Source organism: Medicago truncatula, chromosome 3 (genome assembly GCF_003473485.1).
Source record: "Medicago truncatula cultivar Jemalong A17 chromosome 3, MtrunA17r5.0-ANR, whole genome shotgun sequence".
NCBI classification, from domain to species: Eukaryota; Viridiplantae; Streptophyta; class Magnoliopsida; order Fabales; family Fabaceae; genus Medicago; species Medicago truncatula.
Genome location: NC_053044.1, coordinates 44,615,606 through 44,633,738, shown reverse-complemented (window position 1 = coordinate 44,633,738; position 18,133 = coordinate 44,615,606). Strand labels below are relative to the sequence as shown.

Sequence of the window (18,133 nt, the reverse complement as noted above, 5' to 3'; positions counted from 1 at the left end):
ATCGAAAGTTGATGCAGTATCACAATGGGAGACTCCGAAGTCGGTGACTGAAATCAGAAGCTTCTTGGGTTTGGCTGGTTATTACCGCAGATTTATAGAAGGATTTTCAAAGTTAGCATTGCCGTTGACTCAGTTAACCTGTAAGGGTAAGTCCTTTGTGTGGGATGCTCGGTGTGAGAGTAGTTTCAATGAATTAAAGAAAAGATTGACAACTGCTCCTATTTTGATCTTACCTAAGCCGGAAGAGCCATTCGTTGTTTACTGTGATGCGTCTAAGCTGGGTTTAGGAGGTGTTTTGATGCAAGATGGCAAGGTGGTAGCTTATGCTTCTAGGCAACTGAGGGTGCACGAAAAGAATTATCCCACTCATGATTTGGAGTTAGCTGCGGTGGTTTTTGTTTTGAAAATTTGGAGACACTACTTGTATGGTTCCAGATTTGAAGTGTTCAGTGACCACAAGAGCTTGAAATATTTGTTTGACCAGAAGGAATTGAATATGAGGCAGAGGAGATGGCTTGAGCTGTTAAAAGATTATGATTTTGGGTTGAATTACCATCCGGGAAAAGCTAATGTAGTCGCGGATGCGTTGAGTAGGAAGACACTCCATATGTCTGCTATGATGATGAAAGAATTTGATTTATTGGAACAGTTTAGAGACATGAGTTTGGTTTGTGAGTTGTCGCCTCAAAGTGTACAGTTGGGGATGCTAAAGATTAACAGTGATTTTCTGAGTAGTATCCGAGAAGCACAGCAAGTGGATGTCAAGTTGGTTGATCTGATGGTTGCTGGTAATGGCGTTGAAGATAGTGACTTCAAGGTTGATGAACAGGGTGTGTTGAGAATCAGAGGTAGAATTTGTATTCCTGATAATGAAGAAATGAAAAAGTTGATCCTAGAGGAAAGTCATAAGAGTAGCTTAAGCATTCATCCGGGAGCTACGAAGATGTATCATGATTTGAAAAAGCTGTTTTGGTGGTCTGGGTTGAAGCGAGATGTTGCTCATTTTGTGTATGCATGTTTAACTTGTCAGAAGTCTAAGGTTGAACACCAGAAACCTGCAGGATTGTTGACACCATTGGATGTACCGGAGTGGAAATGGGATAGCATTTCTATGGATTTTGTGACGAGTTTACCAAACACTCCGAGGGGACATGATTCGATTTGGGTTGTGGTTGATAGGTTGACGAAGTCGGCACATTTTATTCCTATCAACATTAGTTATCCGGTAGCTCAGTTGGCTGAGATTTATATACATAGTGTTGTGAAGCTACATGGAGTTCCTTCGAGTATTGTGTCGGATAGGGATCCGAGGTTCACTTCTAGGTTCTGGAAGAGTTTACAGGACGCTTTGGGTTCGAAGTTGAGGCTGAGTTCGGCTTATCATCCTCAGACAGATGGTCAGTCGGAGAGGACGATCCAATCATTGGAGGACTTGTTGAGAGTGTGTGTGCTTGAACATGGTGGAGCTTGGGATAGTCACCTACCATTGATAGAGTTCACCTACAACAACAGTTATCATTCGAGTATAGGAATGGCACCATTCGAAGCTTTGTATGGTCGAAGGTGCAGGACTCCGTTGTGTTGGTTTGAGTCAGGAGAAAGTGTTGTGCTGGGACCGGATTTGGTTCAGGAGACTACAGAAAAAGTCAAGATGATCAGAGAGAAGATGAAAGCGTCACAGAGTCGACAGAAGAGTTACCATGACAAGCGGAGAAAGGCCCTTGAGTTTCAAGAGGGTGATCATGTATTTCTAAGAGTGACTCCGATGACGGGTGTAGGACGTGCTTTGAAATCGAGAAAGTTGACTCCGAAGTTCATTGGTCCGTATCAGATTTCAGAGAGAATCGGAACGGTGGCATATAGAGTTGGCTTGCCACCACATCTATCGAACTTGCATGATGTGTTTCACGTGTCACAACTTCGGAAGTATGTAGCAGATCCTTCACATGTTATTCCGAGAGATGATGTGCAGGTTCGGGACAATCTCACAGTTGAGACTTTGCCGTTGAGGATCGATGATCGGAAAGTAAAGGCATTGAGGGGCAAGGAAATACCCTTGGTGAGAGTCGTTTGGGGCGGAGCAACTGGTGAAAGTTTGACTTGGGAGCTGGAAAGTAAGATGAGGGACTCTTATCCTGAGTTGTTTGTTTGAGGTAAGATTTCGAGGACGAAATTCAGTAATTTGGGGAGAGTTGTAACACTCTAATTTTTATTTAATTATTTTTAATTGTGTGGTGTCATTTATGTGATTTTTGGTGATTTATGTAATGTATATTTATTTATTATATGATTATTTTATTAAATAATTAAAATAATATAAGAATAGGATTAATTATTATTTTGGGGGTTATGAAATAATTAACATAATTAGTAGGGAGTTAATTTCTAATTAGGGAGTGGGAGGTTACATTTTGGGAGTTGAGAAAAGGAAAGAAAAATAGAGAAAACAGTTTTACTGAAAACAGTCTAGTTTTGGGAGAAAAGCTAGTGCAAGGGAGAGAAGCTTAGGAACCATTTGCTGCTGTATTTTTTTCTGCAAATCTAAGGTAAGGGTGAGGTTTACCGCAATTATATAGATTCTGAATGTTGATTGTGTTCTAACAGGTTTATGTGAGGATTTGGGAGAAATTGGGTTTTGTTGATTAAGGAGTTTGGGGTGTAGGAATCATAGAATTGAGGGTAGAAATGGGTTCTGGGTGCATAAAACCTTTCATTTCATATCTGTAAACTAATTTGGGGAGTGATTTGAGGAAAAATGGGATTTTTGGGAAAAACCTGCATTCTGCCCGTACAGAAGTTCATCGCTCGCCTCGCGAGTAGCCATTACTCGCCATAGCGAGTGAACAACTTCATCGCTCGCCTCGCGAGTGATACAGCTCGCCATGGCGAGTAGCCTTGTGAAAATCTGGATTTTGAAAAAGTTGTTATAAGCCGTAATTTGGGTAGCTTCGTGTACCTAGATGATTCTTAAGAGGACTAGAGCAAGTTTTAAGTGTAAAAGATGATTAGGGAGCTTAGAATTGAGGTTTGAGTGAGAAAAATGTCATTTTTCCCGAGAGCACCATATTTCTGTTCGCCTCGAGTTCGCCTCCAACTCGCCATGGCGAGTACCTGTTTTTCTGAGCTCGCCATAGCGAGTAGATGAGCTCGCGAGGCGAGCTGCCCAGTATTTGGTTGGTTAATTTCTGTTGTTGTTTGGATTGTGTATTTTGTTGAATTATTGCATGGCTTGTATGCTGATATATATTTCCCTGGATGCTTGGTTGGTTTTGATGAATGGATGCTGACTGATGTGTGTTGTATATAATTAAATTCCCTTAAAGGTGTAAGTTGGTTGGTGAATCATATATATGTATATGTCTAGGTTGGTTGGTATGTAGATATACTCTATGGGGATTAGTTGCATTAACATAACAGTGGGAGAGCTTCGGCTCTGGAATGCTTAGTCGTTCAAAGTGGTGGAGTACTAGTTACTCAAAGTGGTGTAGTGGTGAGGACTTATGTCCTGTTGAGAATGCTTTAACCATTCGACAGCGGTGTGGGTCACGGCCCTGATTTATGGTACCACATGCATGGGAGTTTAGAGGAGTCTTAGTGGAGTGGTGATAAGTTGCATATATTGTTGAGAGGTGTATGAATTAATATTATTAATAATATGCGAAAATGATGTTATGAAATTAATAATAATGTGGATGAATTATGATAGGGTGTTAGATTCAATTGATGTATTCTTTATCTATATTTTGTTGTGAATCTCACCCCTTCTGCTTGAAAATGTTGCCCTTCCTATGGGTAACTTGCAGGTGATCCTGAGTAGTTGGTGGTGGCTCAATGTGTCTAGGACTCTGATGCGTGGGATGGGATTTATAGTTTAAATTTCTACCTATGTATCAAATTTTGGAACAAGTTAACGTAGTCCATGTTTATCGTTGATTTTTATGTTGCGGCTTAATGCCAAGATTATTTTGGATAATGGAGTTTAATTTAAAGAATTTTCCGCTGCAGTTTAATGAAGGATGTTGTTAAATAGTTTTAATCTATTTAAGAAATCATATTTTGTAGTGTGACATGCCGTTTAATGTGGAACTCTGATTTTATAATTATAATTAAATTAATTTTGGGAAACGGGGTGTTACAACTAACACGTTTTCATTGACTGTATTAATGACATAGGACTTGTTTTAGGCTATAAATAGGCTTCCATCTTCAACAAATACCTTCATTCTTCACTTCACATCTTTTCTTACATTTTCTTCAAATGTTTTTTAGTTTTTTAGGGTGTCATGGTCATTGTTGACCGTTCATAGGAACCCTGCAATTGCAATGCATTGTAGCTTATGTGAGGTTCATATAACGGTCAACAGAGACCCTTGACATCAAAGAAAGACACAAAAAATTACATAACATCTGGTCTGGATTACTATTCTGGAAATCACAAACAATCTGATCCGGATTATGTAATCCGGACCAGGGGTATTTTAGTAAACTTTACATGGTGCACGATGTAACATCCCGTTTTCCCAACTTGAATTTTTTTGCATAAATCAGAGTAAAACAACTAAACAGGATGCTACACTTCTTTCAAATCTGAATATAGTAAAATTACTAATTATCTCAATCATCAAATTAAATCTTATTGAAGCGGAAATTATTTCAACGTTTAAAACAACCTTGGCACAAAGGCCGCAATGCAAAATCTCATAAAATTATTCTAATAACATGTTCATAAAATTCATAAAATAATACGTAAGGAACAAAAAGCAACAACCAAAATTCTCATCCCGTTACGTATCAGAGCGACCCTAAGACGACGACACGTGAGAGAGTCGACTCACTTCATAGCTAATCTTGATTACCTGCAAGTTACTCATACGAAGAGCAACATTTCCCAGCAGAAATGGTGAAATTTGACATTCAATAATAATAAGCATATAATTCATCAAAAACATTTAACAACTTATACTTCATCAATTAATGACACTAACTCTTCGCAGAAATACTTCATTAATTAATAACATTAACTCTTCATATAAGACTTCATTAATAACTCAATTAACTTCTAATCATCATTAACTTCATATTCATCACATTATATACAAAGTCATACATCACGTAATAATCGAATCATAAACATTATCATATAACAACATAATCATCACATCATGAACATCATCTTATAACATCGTATACTTCACATCATAAACATCATCATATAACAACATAAACATCACAACATAAACATCATTTTATAACAACATAAACATCTCAATATAACATTATCTTATAACATCATATACTTCACATTATAAACATCATCATATAACAACATAACATCACATCATAAACATCATTTTATAACAACATAAACATCATCTTATAACATCATATACTTCACATCAGAAAAATCATCATATAACAACATAAACAACAACGATTAATAAATATTAATACTTCACATAGTTCTTCATTAATAACTCGTTGACAAATGACAACTTAACGACAACGACAATGCGACTTCTACAACTTAAACTCAACATATGCAACTTCAACTTCTTAATCATGCATGTGGTACCAACCAGGGCATCAAGCCCCCAACGTATTGAGCGTAAATAGGCTCACAGGGCATCAAGCCCTCAACTTAGAGGGCATCAAGCCCTCAACATAATGTGTATAAATATACATTACATGGCATCTAGCCCTCAACGTAAATGAGTATGCATGGACTCAACGTCTTACAACTTAAACAACTTAGACATCTCATATGACTCCAATAATTTGGATCAACATCTTACAACTTAAACAACTTAGACCAACATATGCAACTTAATGATTTAATAATCAATACAGCAGAGACAACAACATACAACAACTTCACAACATAGCATCATTAATAATAACAACTTGAATGATATAACAACATTATTTTCTATATCATACATTTTCCACATAAATATATGTAACTCAAATTCTTCAACAACAACATTCACATAATATATGTATTTCAAATTATCCAACAAAGATATTCACGTCAAACCAAATTACATCCATCACAACATAGGTTAAATACTCTTAAACCCCCTTAATTAAACTCCTAGTACTTCTAGTTTTGAGGTTTGAAATTATTCTCTAAGTTTTGGATTGACTTAGAAACGGTTATGCTGAATTTTCATAAAATTTCACTAAGACCTCCTTGGAGTATTTTCATCATATCTCAAGAACAAAAAATTGTTTTCACGTCAAACGAAAGCCGCTGGAAAGCTAACTCAATTATCTACAACTTTCATTTTTACACTAAAGGCCAATTCAAAACAGAAACGTGTGAAAAGACGCAAGAACATGAAACAGGACGTGCTGTCAGAGAGCAACTCGTGAAAAACCCACTTTTCATCCCAAAATTCCAATTTTAACTTCCCTATGCCCAAATTTGATCCAAAAACTTTTCTAACCATTTCTATACATGTTAAGGCACTCAAAACCATATAAAACATTGCACTAAAAATAACCCATGATCTGAAAATCAATTCTACACAAATTCAACAAATTTTCTACTCTATTAACAACCAATTACAACTTCAAAACCTAATTCCCTAATTCCCATAACTACAACCTACAACATGCTAAACTCAATTTCAGAGTTATACAACTTATAAGTAGAGAAAGTTAGTCCCACCCTTACCTTAAATTAGATGATCAGACTCTACAAGATTGCTCATCTTGTCACAAGATTCTTCTCTTCTCTGACTTCTCTCTTCTCTTGGTTTTCTCCCTTTTTCTCCAGAGACAGGTTTCACATAATCCTTATTTTCTAATTCTAACTCTCCCTTTTTATATAAATCCTTAACCTACTTATTTTCTCTTATTTCCAAATCTACCCTCAAAGTCTCAATATTCTATCCTAATATATATATATAATATAAAATATTTCTATAACAAATAACAAATATATCTCTATAACAAATATATTTCTATAACATATATATTTCTACACCAAATAAGAAATATATTTCTACATCAGATAACATATATTTCTACACCAAATAACATAATATTTCTACACCAAATAACATATATTTATACACCAAATAACATAATATTTCTACACCAAATAACATATATATTTCTACACCAAATAACAAATATATTTCTATATCAGATAACATATATATTTCTACTAATGAATACCAACATATAACATAACAAAATATCACTCATCAAAATAAATCGACTAAATTATAAAACGACATCTAAACTTAATAAAATAAATAAATAATAAAATAGGGCGTTACACACGAGAAGACATCAGGGTGGAAAAAGTAATAGTCTAGATTGTATTGGCTGGCATATGCAAGCAAACATTTTAAGTGAGATATAGCGTTTTGCCGCGGTTTTGAACCTCCACGAAATGGTTTGCGGGAGTTTTAAGTTATGGAGTAAAATTTATTTAATATAACCTTTTTTGTATCGTAGACCCTGTAATATCCTTTGTATTTCCTTTTTTTTTTGTTACATGAGAAAAAGAAAAAAGAAGGGAAAAAAAGAAGAAGAAGAAAACTAAGTCCTTGAAAAGGACACGTCTAAAGTATCCCCTAGTAAAGCATATGATAAACACAGAAGAGACTCATCAAATGTAATAAGATGGTTTGAACTTTTAACTCCCAGCTTCGCAAGGATATCAACACAAGAATTTTCTTTTCGAAGGATATGTTGAACAGAAATAAATCAATCCTTAGCAAGATAATTCTGGATGAGTTCCAAGAGATTTGCATAATGATGAAACCTCGAGATGTCTTTCATCACCAACTGTACCACATGAAGAGAGTCGGAGAAACACATAAGCTTTCTATAACCTGTTTTCCAACATAACTTTATACCAGTCAAAAACGCTTGAATCTCAGCATGTAAAATATTCAAGATCCCCATACTACCAAAGAAACCACGAAGGAAACTTCCATCGTGCTTGCGTATTAAGTATTAACTCACCATAGCCCGCCTTTCCTTGATTGTTCAAAGCACTTCAATCAACATTGAGAATTATGGTGTCCTCGTCCCCATGCTGCCAACTCACCATCCTTGGAGTGGGAATATGAGTCACTAATGAGTCAGTACCAAAAGCTCTGTGTGCAAGATGAAGTTGGGAACCTTTGTATTTCCCATGATAATTCTTTTTTCTTATAAAAAAGTTACTATAATTTAGAGGAGTTTGAGCTAAAGAGGAGTGCTATGAACACTCTCTAACACTCACTCTCTTGTTGGGTGAGTGTTAATTTACACGTTTAATTAATTATATGCTCGAGTTGGCTTTTCAGGTTCATTGAGCTTTATCATGTTTTGTTACTAATATTTTATTTATACGTTTAATTAATTATATGCTCGATCAAAAATGATGGGAAGTGTCAGGTTATCTATAACATATATCCTAATGTCTTTGATTTAACATAAGAACTTTTGAGAATTCTTATACAATTAATGTGGTAATATTGATAAGGATATAAGTTTCTTATTAATTTTTTTATTGAGGAAAATTTAGATCATGCAAAGGCCAAGAGAACCCCAAACTTTAGAAATGGTTTACAATGAAATTTACGTATAGCTTACCAAAGATAAATTCTAGGTTTGAACTTATGTTACAACTAGATCAAACGAAATATTCAACCATATATATAGGCTGAGAAGGCTTGTTAAATTGGTGAACAACATTTTGTTGCATAGAAGGAGATGACGGTACCTAAAAGTGTACAACGTACCTACAAGCACTTCGATGGTTAAATTGGCGAACAACATTTTGTGTGAGATGGTTTGTTTGGGTTGGGTCACATACGTGTGATGGATCGAGTTTCTTCTGTGTTGGTAGATGTATTGGTCCGTAGTTAGGTCTAGTCCAAATCATCTATCAACACTTGTTAATTTTTTCTAATAATTTCTTTTATTTGGAATTGCCGAGTATAACACATATTCACTAGTGAAAATCAGATTCATTGATAAGTGGGTAGACACTGAAATTGTTGAATATAATTATTATTTTTAATTAGTTTCTTACGTACTTTTATGTTTTTTTAAACCATATCTATCATTTTAATTTTATATATTTTGCTTGATGATTGAGATTGAATCATCTAATTTGTTAGATAGACCGTGATTAGGTTGGTTTATGTTGAAGAAAAATCTAATCATATCTACTTAAATAACAATAATATTGGAATTAAGATATTACATATTAACACATCAGTATTGGCGAAATTCGAACATGTACAAGGACAGTTCAACTATTGAATCAATTTAGCTATTTTACATTACCTTAATCAAATTAAATAAGATTAAATTATGAAAATAAATACAAAAATAACAGATGTTGTGTATCAAGAATAATTGTATAAAAACGTACAACTTGTTACGCCGAAACAATAAACGTATGTTTGCTTTTGGCATGCTGGTGAAGATTTCATGTTTAAATAACTGAGCTCTATAAACAGAAGATGTATAGTGTTTGTTGTGAAGAGTTAATGCAGATTACGGCCCATGAAAAGGTTCGTTGGCCAATGCATGCATTTCATAATATTGCTGCCAGAATGTGTACATGTATAAAAAAAAAAAAAACATCAATTTGTTCAATAGTCGTTTGGAAATTAGGGGCATTAACGGTTCCCTATACTTGTATAAAATAATGGTATTGTCCCCTTGTTGGTGATATAACATATAAGTATAGCAAGTTGGCAAAAATAGCTATTGTTAGTCAACCGATTTTGTGGAACATATCATGACAGAAAATTACATATAATTAATAATCAATACATTAAAAAAATTGTTGAGATTTTCTCAAAAGATTTTTTATGAAGAAATACAAAAACGGTACTGTTTAAGTTTTTTTTTTTTAATAATGATCTTACGGTTTTTTAGTCACCCTAAAAAGACATTTATATATTAAAAAAAAAGTGTATCTAAACTGATCAAATAAATTCTCAGAACATTGATTAAATTAAATAAATAACATCCAACTACATGTATAATAATGCATAACTACTTCCTAAAAAAAATATAATACATTCCGTTCTTTTTTAATTGTCACATTTTGACATTTTACACAAACCAAGACAATCAACAATTGATACTACTACTTTTGATGCAATAAGCTATACTATAATGACCTTATTCATTTAATATCTCATTTCATATATTTCTCTCTCCGCAATAAATAACTAAAGATAATATTGGTAAAACAACATTTATTGTTGCATTGAAGTTTGAAAATGACAGTTAAATAGGAACAATTTTTTTTTGCAGAAGTGACACTTAAAAAGGAACGGATGGAGTATATAACAACTAAAAAAAGTGTATAATATCTATGGAGTACTTTGTTTTACTTATAAAAAAAAAAAACGTATATCTATAGTAACAACTGAGAAAGAAGCATTTTATACGTTTCTTTAGAAACAAGAAAGAAACATTTAATATTCACCAATTTTTTACAGATTGGTACAGACTATAGGGATTTACCGCTGTTGGTTGCTGGGCTCAGTTTTTCATTTATCTAACCTGACAGTGCCATGCATTGTAGCTCATGAATTTAAGGACCTTGTTACGGAAAATATACATAAAGGAGTTCAATCTTTCTTTAGAATTGAAGGGTGAAATTGTTTGGTGTGGAGGAAAGGAAGTAGGACCACATATGAATTCATAGGAAATAAAAGGGAGACAAAGTTTTTCGCTGCATTTTAAACGTGTTCTTATGTCATAAAAGAGTTAGAATTATCTTTGTTTCTTAGGACTCCGTTTGGAGTTTGATAAATATACAAATATGAAAATTTATTTTAAGAATTATTTCCATTTTCCAAAAGAGAATGATGGTTGTCCTCGTAAGCTTAACTCGGTTGATAGGAACAATGCATAATATATACAAGCTCCAAGGTTCAAACTCCGACCAAAAAAATAAAAATTGACGGCTCAATGTGTGACATATTTTAGGCGGTTCTTTGAAGGATTTTGGATAATTTATCCAACATCCAATAAAAATTAACCGCATAAATAAATTGGTAAGTGGAGTAAAAATTACATTGTCTTTAAAAAATTATTATTATGAGTTTGTGATCTACATTTAACCAACTTTTATCAGTATCGGATCAAATAAATTTTGCATAATTTTTTAAAGGGCAACTTAGATCTCACCATCTAAGAATAATGTTACAAATTTAAATAGGTCGTCTTTGATTTGAAAGCCCATTCCTTTTGTTAAAAAAAGATTTGAATGTTTCTCTTTAGATTCCTTAATATTTCTATCCGATAAATAACTACTAGATATGTATTTTGGGGTTCTTAGAAATATTAAGGGGGGTAAAGAGAAACGCCAAAATATTATTGGGCATTTGCGCCATCATTTTGATTTGGTTATTAAAGGGGTTTTAGGACCGACTAAAATGCTGATGAGCCGCTTGGATGTTTAAGAATTTTATTTTCACAACAAACAATTGCTTTTCTTACTCTCACATTTGATTTATCTCAAATTCAAATACCACCCTTTTTCACTTTTACTGTATTTGGTAAATTCAAATTTGAATTTGGTGAAATATTTTTTGAAAAATAAATTATATGCCGTAAAAATCAAATGAAAGTTTTGCGAGATAAGTATATATTTTGTAAAACTCATAGAGATTATAAAAAAAAAACTAGTTTATATATTCCATAAAAGTAAAATTTTGAGTTTACAAAATATGGGAGTATGATAAGAAAAAACATTGCGATCTTTGAAAAATATTTACGGGTATTTTTCTCTAATTTTTATTGTGTGGGGCGAGAGTATGAATTGCAGGGGATATGAAACAAATTCCAGGTCCAATATAAATTGCAAATCAGTGTTCATCGGACCTGCAAAAAAAAAGTATTTCTCTTTCCACCCTCCGTTCTTCTTGAGAGCCGTCTGTCTTACCAATTTTATTCTCATTCTAATTTTATAATCTAAAATGTATTGTACGTATTTCAGATTATAAAATCCGAATTGAATCATTTTTCCATTTGGATCCCTAATATTCGTGAAGTTTAAAAATAGTCCTTGTAATATAAAAAATGCAGATTCTATCATGAAATTTGAGAATCTTTTTATTTGGTTATTCAAGAGCTTAATCACATAGAGAACGCTAACATGATAGATGATCTTGTGAATCTTTTTTGACATATTTTATTTTTACACAACTATTATTCCCTCACAATATATTTTTTCTAACATTAATTGAAGACTTAGAATAAATAAAAAATGTACCATTCTTTTTGCATACACATAAGAACGAGAAAAGTGATCTTGCATCCAAATGTTTTTCTTATCATTTTTTCTAGATAATTTAGGACGTTTAAATAAGGTCCCTCACATAAAATTAGAATTTTTACGTGGAACTAATTAATTATGAATTTTTAAAGCGTGGAAAATTCAAACCAAAATAACGGAAACCTCAACCTAAAAATAGATTTTTGAGTAGTTTTATTTTCCAGACCCCTCTATAAAAATTAAAAATACAAAGAAGTGTGATTTACAAAATTTTATAACATCTCAAATACACCTCAATTAATTTTGACTATTTAACTAAAACGTGTAAAATCGTAATTTTATTTCGAGTAAGCCTATTATTACGAGTTAAATTTCTTTCCTTAATTTTGCAAACATATTTAGAATGTCATAAGAACCTCTACCAAGACACTTTTTAGTTTTCAAACCAGAGATTAATTAATTATGAATTCATTAAGAAATTTAATAAATTCATAATTATGAGGAACAAATATTCATAAATAATATGTCCCTCGTTTAATTTAAAAACTCCAAAATTTTGTGGTAGATGTTCTAAATATGTCTGTAAGATTGGAGAACAAAATTTGATGAATGAGTGCATGTTTACTCAAAATAAATTTGCTATTTTGCATGTTTTATTCAAAAAGGCATCTTCGGAAATGTTATGAAACTTTGTAGATCTTTTATATGTCTTTTTATAGCGGTCACGACAAAAACTTAGCTAAATTGTAAAATATAAGTAGAAAAAATTAAAATAATATAATTTCTTTTTATTGAACAAACATATTTTAATTGATTATTTTTTTGGGTTATAGAGAGTAGAAGGAATAAAATAAGTTAAATTACATCGAGGTTTTTTAAGATTATGGTTTATAATAAATTGATCTTTATGTTATTTTGGTCACACATAAGTCATAAATTATTTTAATCACCTAAGTTATTTAAATTTGAGGTTTGTTATAAATTGATTCTTTAAGTTATTTTAATCACATAACTTAATTTAAGTTTGTAAATATTTTCAATTTAGTTTGATTTATAAAATATTAGACAAAATTTTGTCCAAGTGGACCTCTAAAACAAGTTTTGTCCAGCTAGATCATGACAATAATGCAAGTTAAAGCAAACAAGAGGCAGCTGGAGAGGGGGTCCACTCGTCCACCTTGACGCTAAACTGAGCGAGCGAGTTGGCTCATCTCAAATCAACTCATAACTCGTTAACCATTTTCATCACATCCCAACCTCTTTCCTTCCCTTCGCCTGTGGTTGAGGATGGCGATGAAAGATCAGATCAACGATGAACCGATTCTCTCAAAGAGAGATTACATCAACATTCATTCTCACCCCAATCTTATCAAGATTTTGCGCAAACAAGGTTCCTACCTACCCTCTCCTTCAACATTCTTATTTTAATTTCTCATTACTCTTATTATTATTATTTTTTTTTTATTTCTCAGTTCGTCCTAGAATTGTTCCACCAGAAATTGAACCCGGTTCGGGTTCTCCCAAACATTTCTATTCATTTCATTTTATTGTGATTATTAATACTTAACCTCGTTAATTATAATGTAAGTAGTTTAGGACAAATTTGCAATGCTGAATGTTTTAATTCATTTCATGATCTATTAAGGTTATTCAACCCTGTCAATTAAGCCATAAGCGCTTATCATATAAACACTCATGAATAAGCTATTTCTATTACACGAATTTTTTTCGTATAATCTATAAGCTATTATTGTAAGCTATACTGGAGAGCTTGTGTAAATAAAACTAAAAACATCTAATGAACATGTCATAAACTGTTTTAATAAGTTTTTCCAAACATTGTCACAAGTTCTTATGCCGGTAGATAAGTTCAAATAAGCTAATCCAAACAGGTCTTTAGTTTAAGATTGGTTTCCATTTTTTATTGTTTACAGGGGACCAAGAAGTTCTATTTGCAGATAAAGTTTTGAAGTTCACTAGTTCAGGGAAAATGAAAAGCCGCATTCTTTTAATTACAGATTTTGCCATTTACATTGTTGACCCTGAGCTTGATTCTCTTAAACGGAGGATAGCACTTGCAGCTGTTGACAAGCTTTGTCTAAGTAAACTCAACGATAACTTTTTGGCTGTCATAGTTCCCAGTGAGTATGATTTACTACTTGCAAGTGCTCGAAAGATGGAAATTGTCATTGCATTTAATGAAGCTACTATGAAATCATCTGATTATGAGCTTGAGGTGGTTTCTTCTAATAGGTAACTGGAATTATGCCCATTTCTATTACTTTATTTCATCCTTTGCTGCTGAAGTATCTGTCTTCCATATAGCATGATATCAGATTAATGCATTAAAACTTTTGTTATGCTTCCTTAACGATATCTACAGACTTTTTAGAACTTTATTTCAATACAAACACTCTAGGAAATATTAAATAGCAAACACTTGAATTTTCTAACAGTCCATCATTTTTTGAGCTGCATTCTTCTGGTATGTGCTGCTGATTGGAGCTTGTGCTATGAAAAAAAAAATGAAGAACCAAAGATCATATGTTGTGTTATCCCATTTACTTTACAATTTCTGGTTATTTATCTATGTGAATCTTGGGATTGTAAGATGGGTGCTTATACACTGGACTGGACTACTTTGAGTGTAGTTCACCTGTGCGTCATTAGAGCAACCGGGAATACCCAGTAACAATAGGAAGTGGAAATGGAAAATTGCAAAATGCTCTATCTCTTCACCCTCTGTGTTATCTTCCTTTCCATTTTACCTGTATCCCTCCTTCCCCCTCAAGCCATGCCCAAAGCTCCCATTGTCAGACCTGCTATGTTTCATCTTGCTGCTTCAAAATCTCCTTATCCGTTCTCCCTCTCCTCTCCCACTTTGCCTCCCTGTGATAAAATGAAGCAGAAAATACATATTGCCCTAAATCAGAGTTTTCAAGCTTTAGGGGATTTCAAGAAAAAAGGGGCAGGAACGGATTGGAGTATGTATATGAAACTCGCAAATCGTAAGTAGGAACCGTTTTTATGTAGATCCTTCCATGTAGAAAGGGTGACATAGGTACTGGTTGTTGTGTGGAATGGGGTCTGATGGAGCTTCCTAGTTTGCAGTGGTTTCGGTGGATAATTTTCGGCCAACCTGTCGTGATTTCCAGTGATAGCTTGGTGATCGATTGAGATGTTGGAACGAACAATAAACTCACACATCTCCCTCTTGAAATTATGCATTTTGGTGTAGTGGATGAGAATGACCTGTTCCACTTATTCCTTCCTCTACACATGCTAAAGGTCGCTGTTGTCCATTCGAACACAAATCTCACCAATAAACTTAGATGCATTGAGCAAGAGTCAGAAACAACCAATTCCAAAGCAGTCTCATGCAACAATAACAACAAACCTAGCAACTAAGCAAACTCACAAGCATAATCAAAGATTAGAGATAAGAGAGTAGAAGAATCAACACACCAATATTTGTTTACCTAGTTCGGCCTAATATGACCTACATCTAGGGGAGGGAAGCTCTCTAATCCACCATGAAATGAGTGATACAAAGAGGTTCCAAAAAATTAGATCCAAAAGCTCATAAAGAACAAACCCTAATTTCGACCCAGTTATCAAGTCACTCAAACCCACATAGAGATCCTGAGAGAAAACAAGAGAGAAAGCTTTGGTCCTTCCTCTAATGAGATCTCAATACTCAAGGTGTTTGGAAAGTGTTCCCAACCCACGAATATCATCTAGACACTAAACCCTTAGCCTCTAAGTTTCCTCCTTTGGTTTTGCAAGATTAGTCACAAAAGAATAAGAAAAAGTGAATTTACAGGCTCTGCAACCAAGGCATACGCCTCACACCCCTACAGACATGCCTTGCGCTTCCTGTCGATGCAGATGCCTCACATCTCAGAGAGGAGGCCTGGCGCCATCCATAGAGGCGAAAATCATTGAAACAACACTGACAAAACGCCTTGCGCTGCTAACCAAACGCCTCGCGTCTCTGGCAGTGGAAAACCAAATTTTCATGATTCAAACATGAGATTTTAAGGCATAAACAACAGTCACAAATATGACCATTAACAGTTCACCACATTACTTCCTCTTTGATAATATGTATGCTTAAGCCACCGTCATGTTTTGTTGTCAAAAGCCCCCTCACCTTGTGTTCTTTGAATGAGTAACGGATTAGGATCGTATCTGCAATTTTCCATAGGTAGTGCAGTTACAGGTTTCCAATGACAAAACATATCCATCCAATCAGAATATATTATATCCAATGATTAAAAACACCATATGCACCAGTGAACTCTTTTCTCACTTGTCCATTGTATACGTTGCCTTGTAAGGTTCTGCCCAGTATGACTCTTCTGAGTGATTCTTGTATCCGTTCAAAATTATTTGTTATGTGTGAGAATTACGGTGGGTTGTTAACGGGAATTCCAAGTAATTTTTAAAAGATCTTCTTTAACTTCTTCCATTTCCTCCAGCATATTGCATTCCCAAACTCGTATGGAACTGCATTTGGTAAGAGAATTCATTTTTAGCCCCAAATATCCATGTTTAGAATGCATGTCACTAATCACACTATCCCACCTTTGTCGTCATAAAAATCAGAAGGTAGGCCCTAATGTAGAGGCGACACCTGGAGTATACCATGGTGTTTCTGCGTTGCAGATGTCTCCAACACCTCTGCATTCTCGCTTCCCTTAACTCCATGAATTTTATTAGATGAGTAGAATTGTAATAACTAAGGGTTTATGGTAACATTTCCTGAACCCATGTTTAAAGTGGGCTGCACTTAGTTTGATTAGTGTTTTGTGCTGTTTTTGTAAAAATGTAGTACTCTAAATTCTGTTGAGATTCTTATAAGCAGTTATCACGAAACTTTCTAGAGTTTTGATCTATCATTAAAGACATGTTTTGCGATTCCTTTGTAGGTTTGAGTATAATGCAGCATCCGACTTGGTTAAGGAAATTGAATTTGAGGAAGTCGAAGGTATGTGCCAAAAGTTTTGGTCTGTCTTTCATTTTCCTTTAATTTATGAATATAGGGGAAAGTGCGTGGATGGAGAATTATCATCTACTTATATGTCCCATGCTATGTTATTTCTGTTGTGCATAGTACTTTCTGTTACATTTTTCTGAAGCTTCTTTTATTTCTGTAATAAATTTCAGGGGGTGTCAAAACAAGAATTTTGAGGAAGTGAATTTCATTTTGTATTTTTGCAATGATGTCTGTACACTTGGTAGGAGGATTTTTTTATTGGTTGTGTGGGAAAGGTTCTTATGGGCATAGCTTTCCCTTTCCCAAAGGTTAATAGTATCAGAAATTGTAAAAGAAAAGAAATGTATATGTGATGTAAGTTTTCAGCTTAAAACCAGATTCAGCTGTGTGTGTTTGGAAGAATGAAAGTCTCCGTGACAACCTACATATCCTCAACTCTCCAATTTGTAGCTTTGAAAATTTTATGGTGGGAGAGCTGGAATCGTGCGGTCGTGGTGAGGCACCATACAACCAAACACACGCTATGTTAATTTTGATGTTAATATACTTCAGTCTGTGGCACCGCCACATCATAGATGGTCAGTCTCTATTCATCTCATCTGAGTTGAGTTGCCCACTGGAATGATATCCCTGTAAGTCTAGAGGGAATGCTTACCCTATTTCTCTTTACAAACTGAATGCACAGGGTTAAATAAACTCGTAATTTTATATCCAACAGCAAAGTGCAAAGTTATTAAGTGGATGGCAAATGGTGAAAGTATCAAGTACTAGTAAAATAGTCCACAATTTAGTCATATAATAAAAGAGGGATGTTAACATCTAAAAAGTTGACAAAGTATTTGACATCATATAAAAATACATTCCTTGCACGAGATTACATAAAC

General features: G+C 33.9%; 1 protein-coding gene across 1 annotated transcript; it reads left to right on the top strand.

The window, feature by feature from the left end:
* The first annotated feature begins 13,388 nt into the window (after window positions 1-13,388).
* Window positions 13,389-17,964, top strand: LOC11427828 (myosin IC heavy chain). Its single transcript, XM_003602129.4, has 4 exons — window positions 13,389-13,640; window positions 14,185-14,503; window positions 17,182-17,240; window positions 17,420-17,964. Exons 1-4 carry the CDS (start codon window positions 13,538-13,540, stop codon window positions 17,449-17,451), a joined length of 513 nt encoding a protein of 170 aa, XP_003602177.1. The 5' UTR covers window positions 13,389-13,537; the 3' UTR covers window positions 17,452-17,964.
* Window positions 17,965-18,133: the final 169 nt, after the last annotated feature.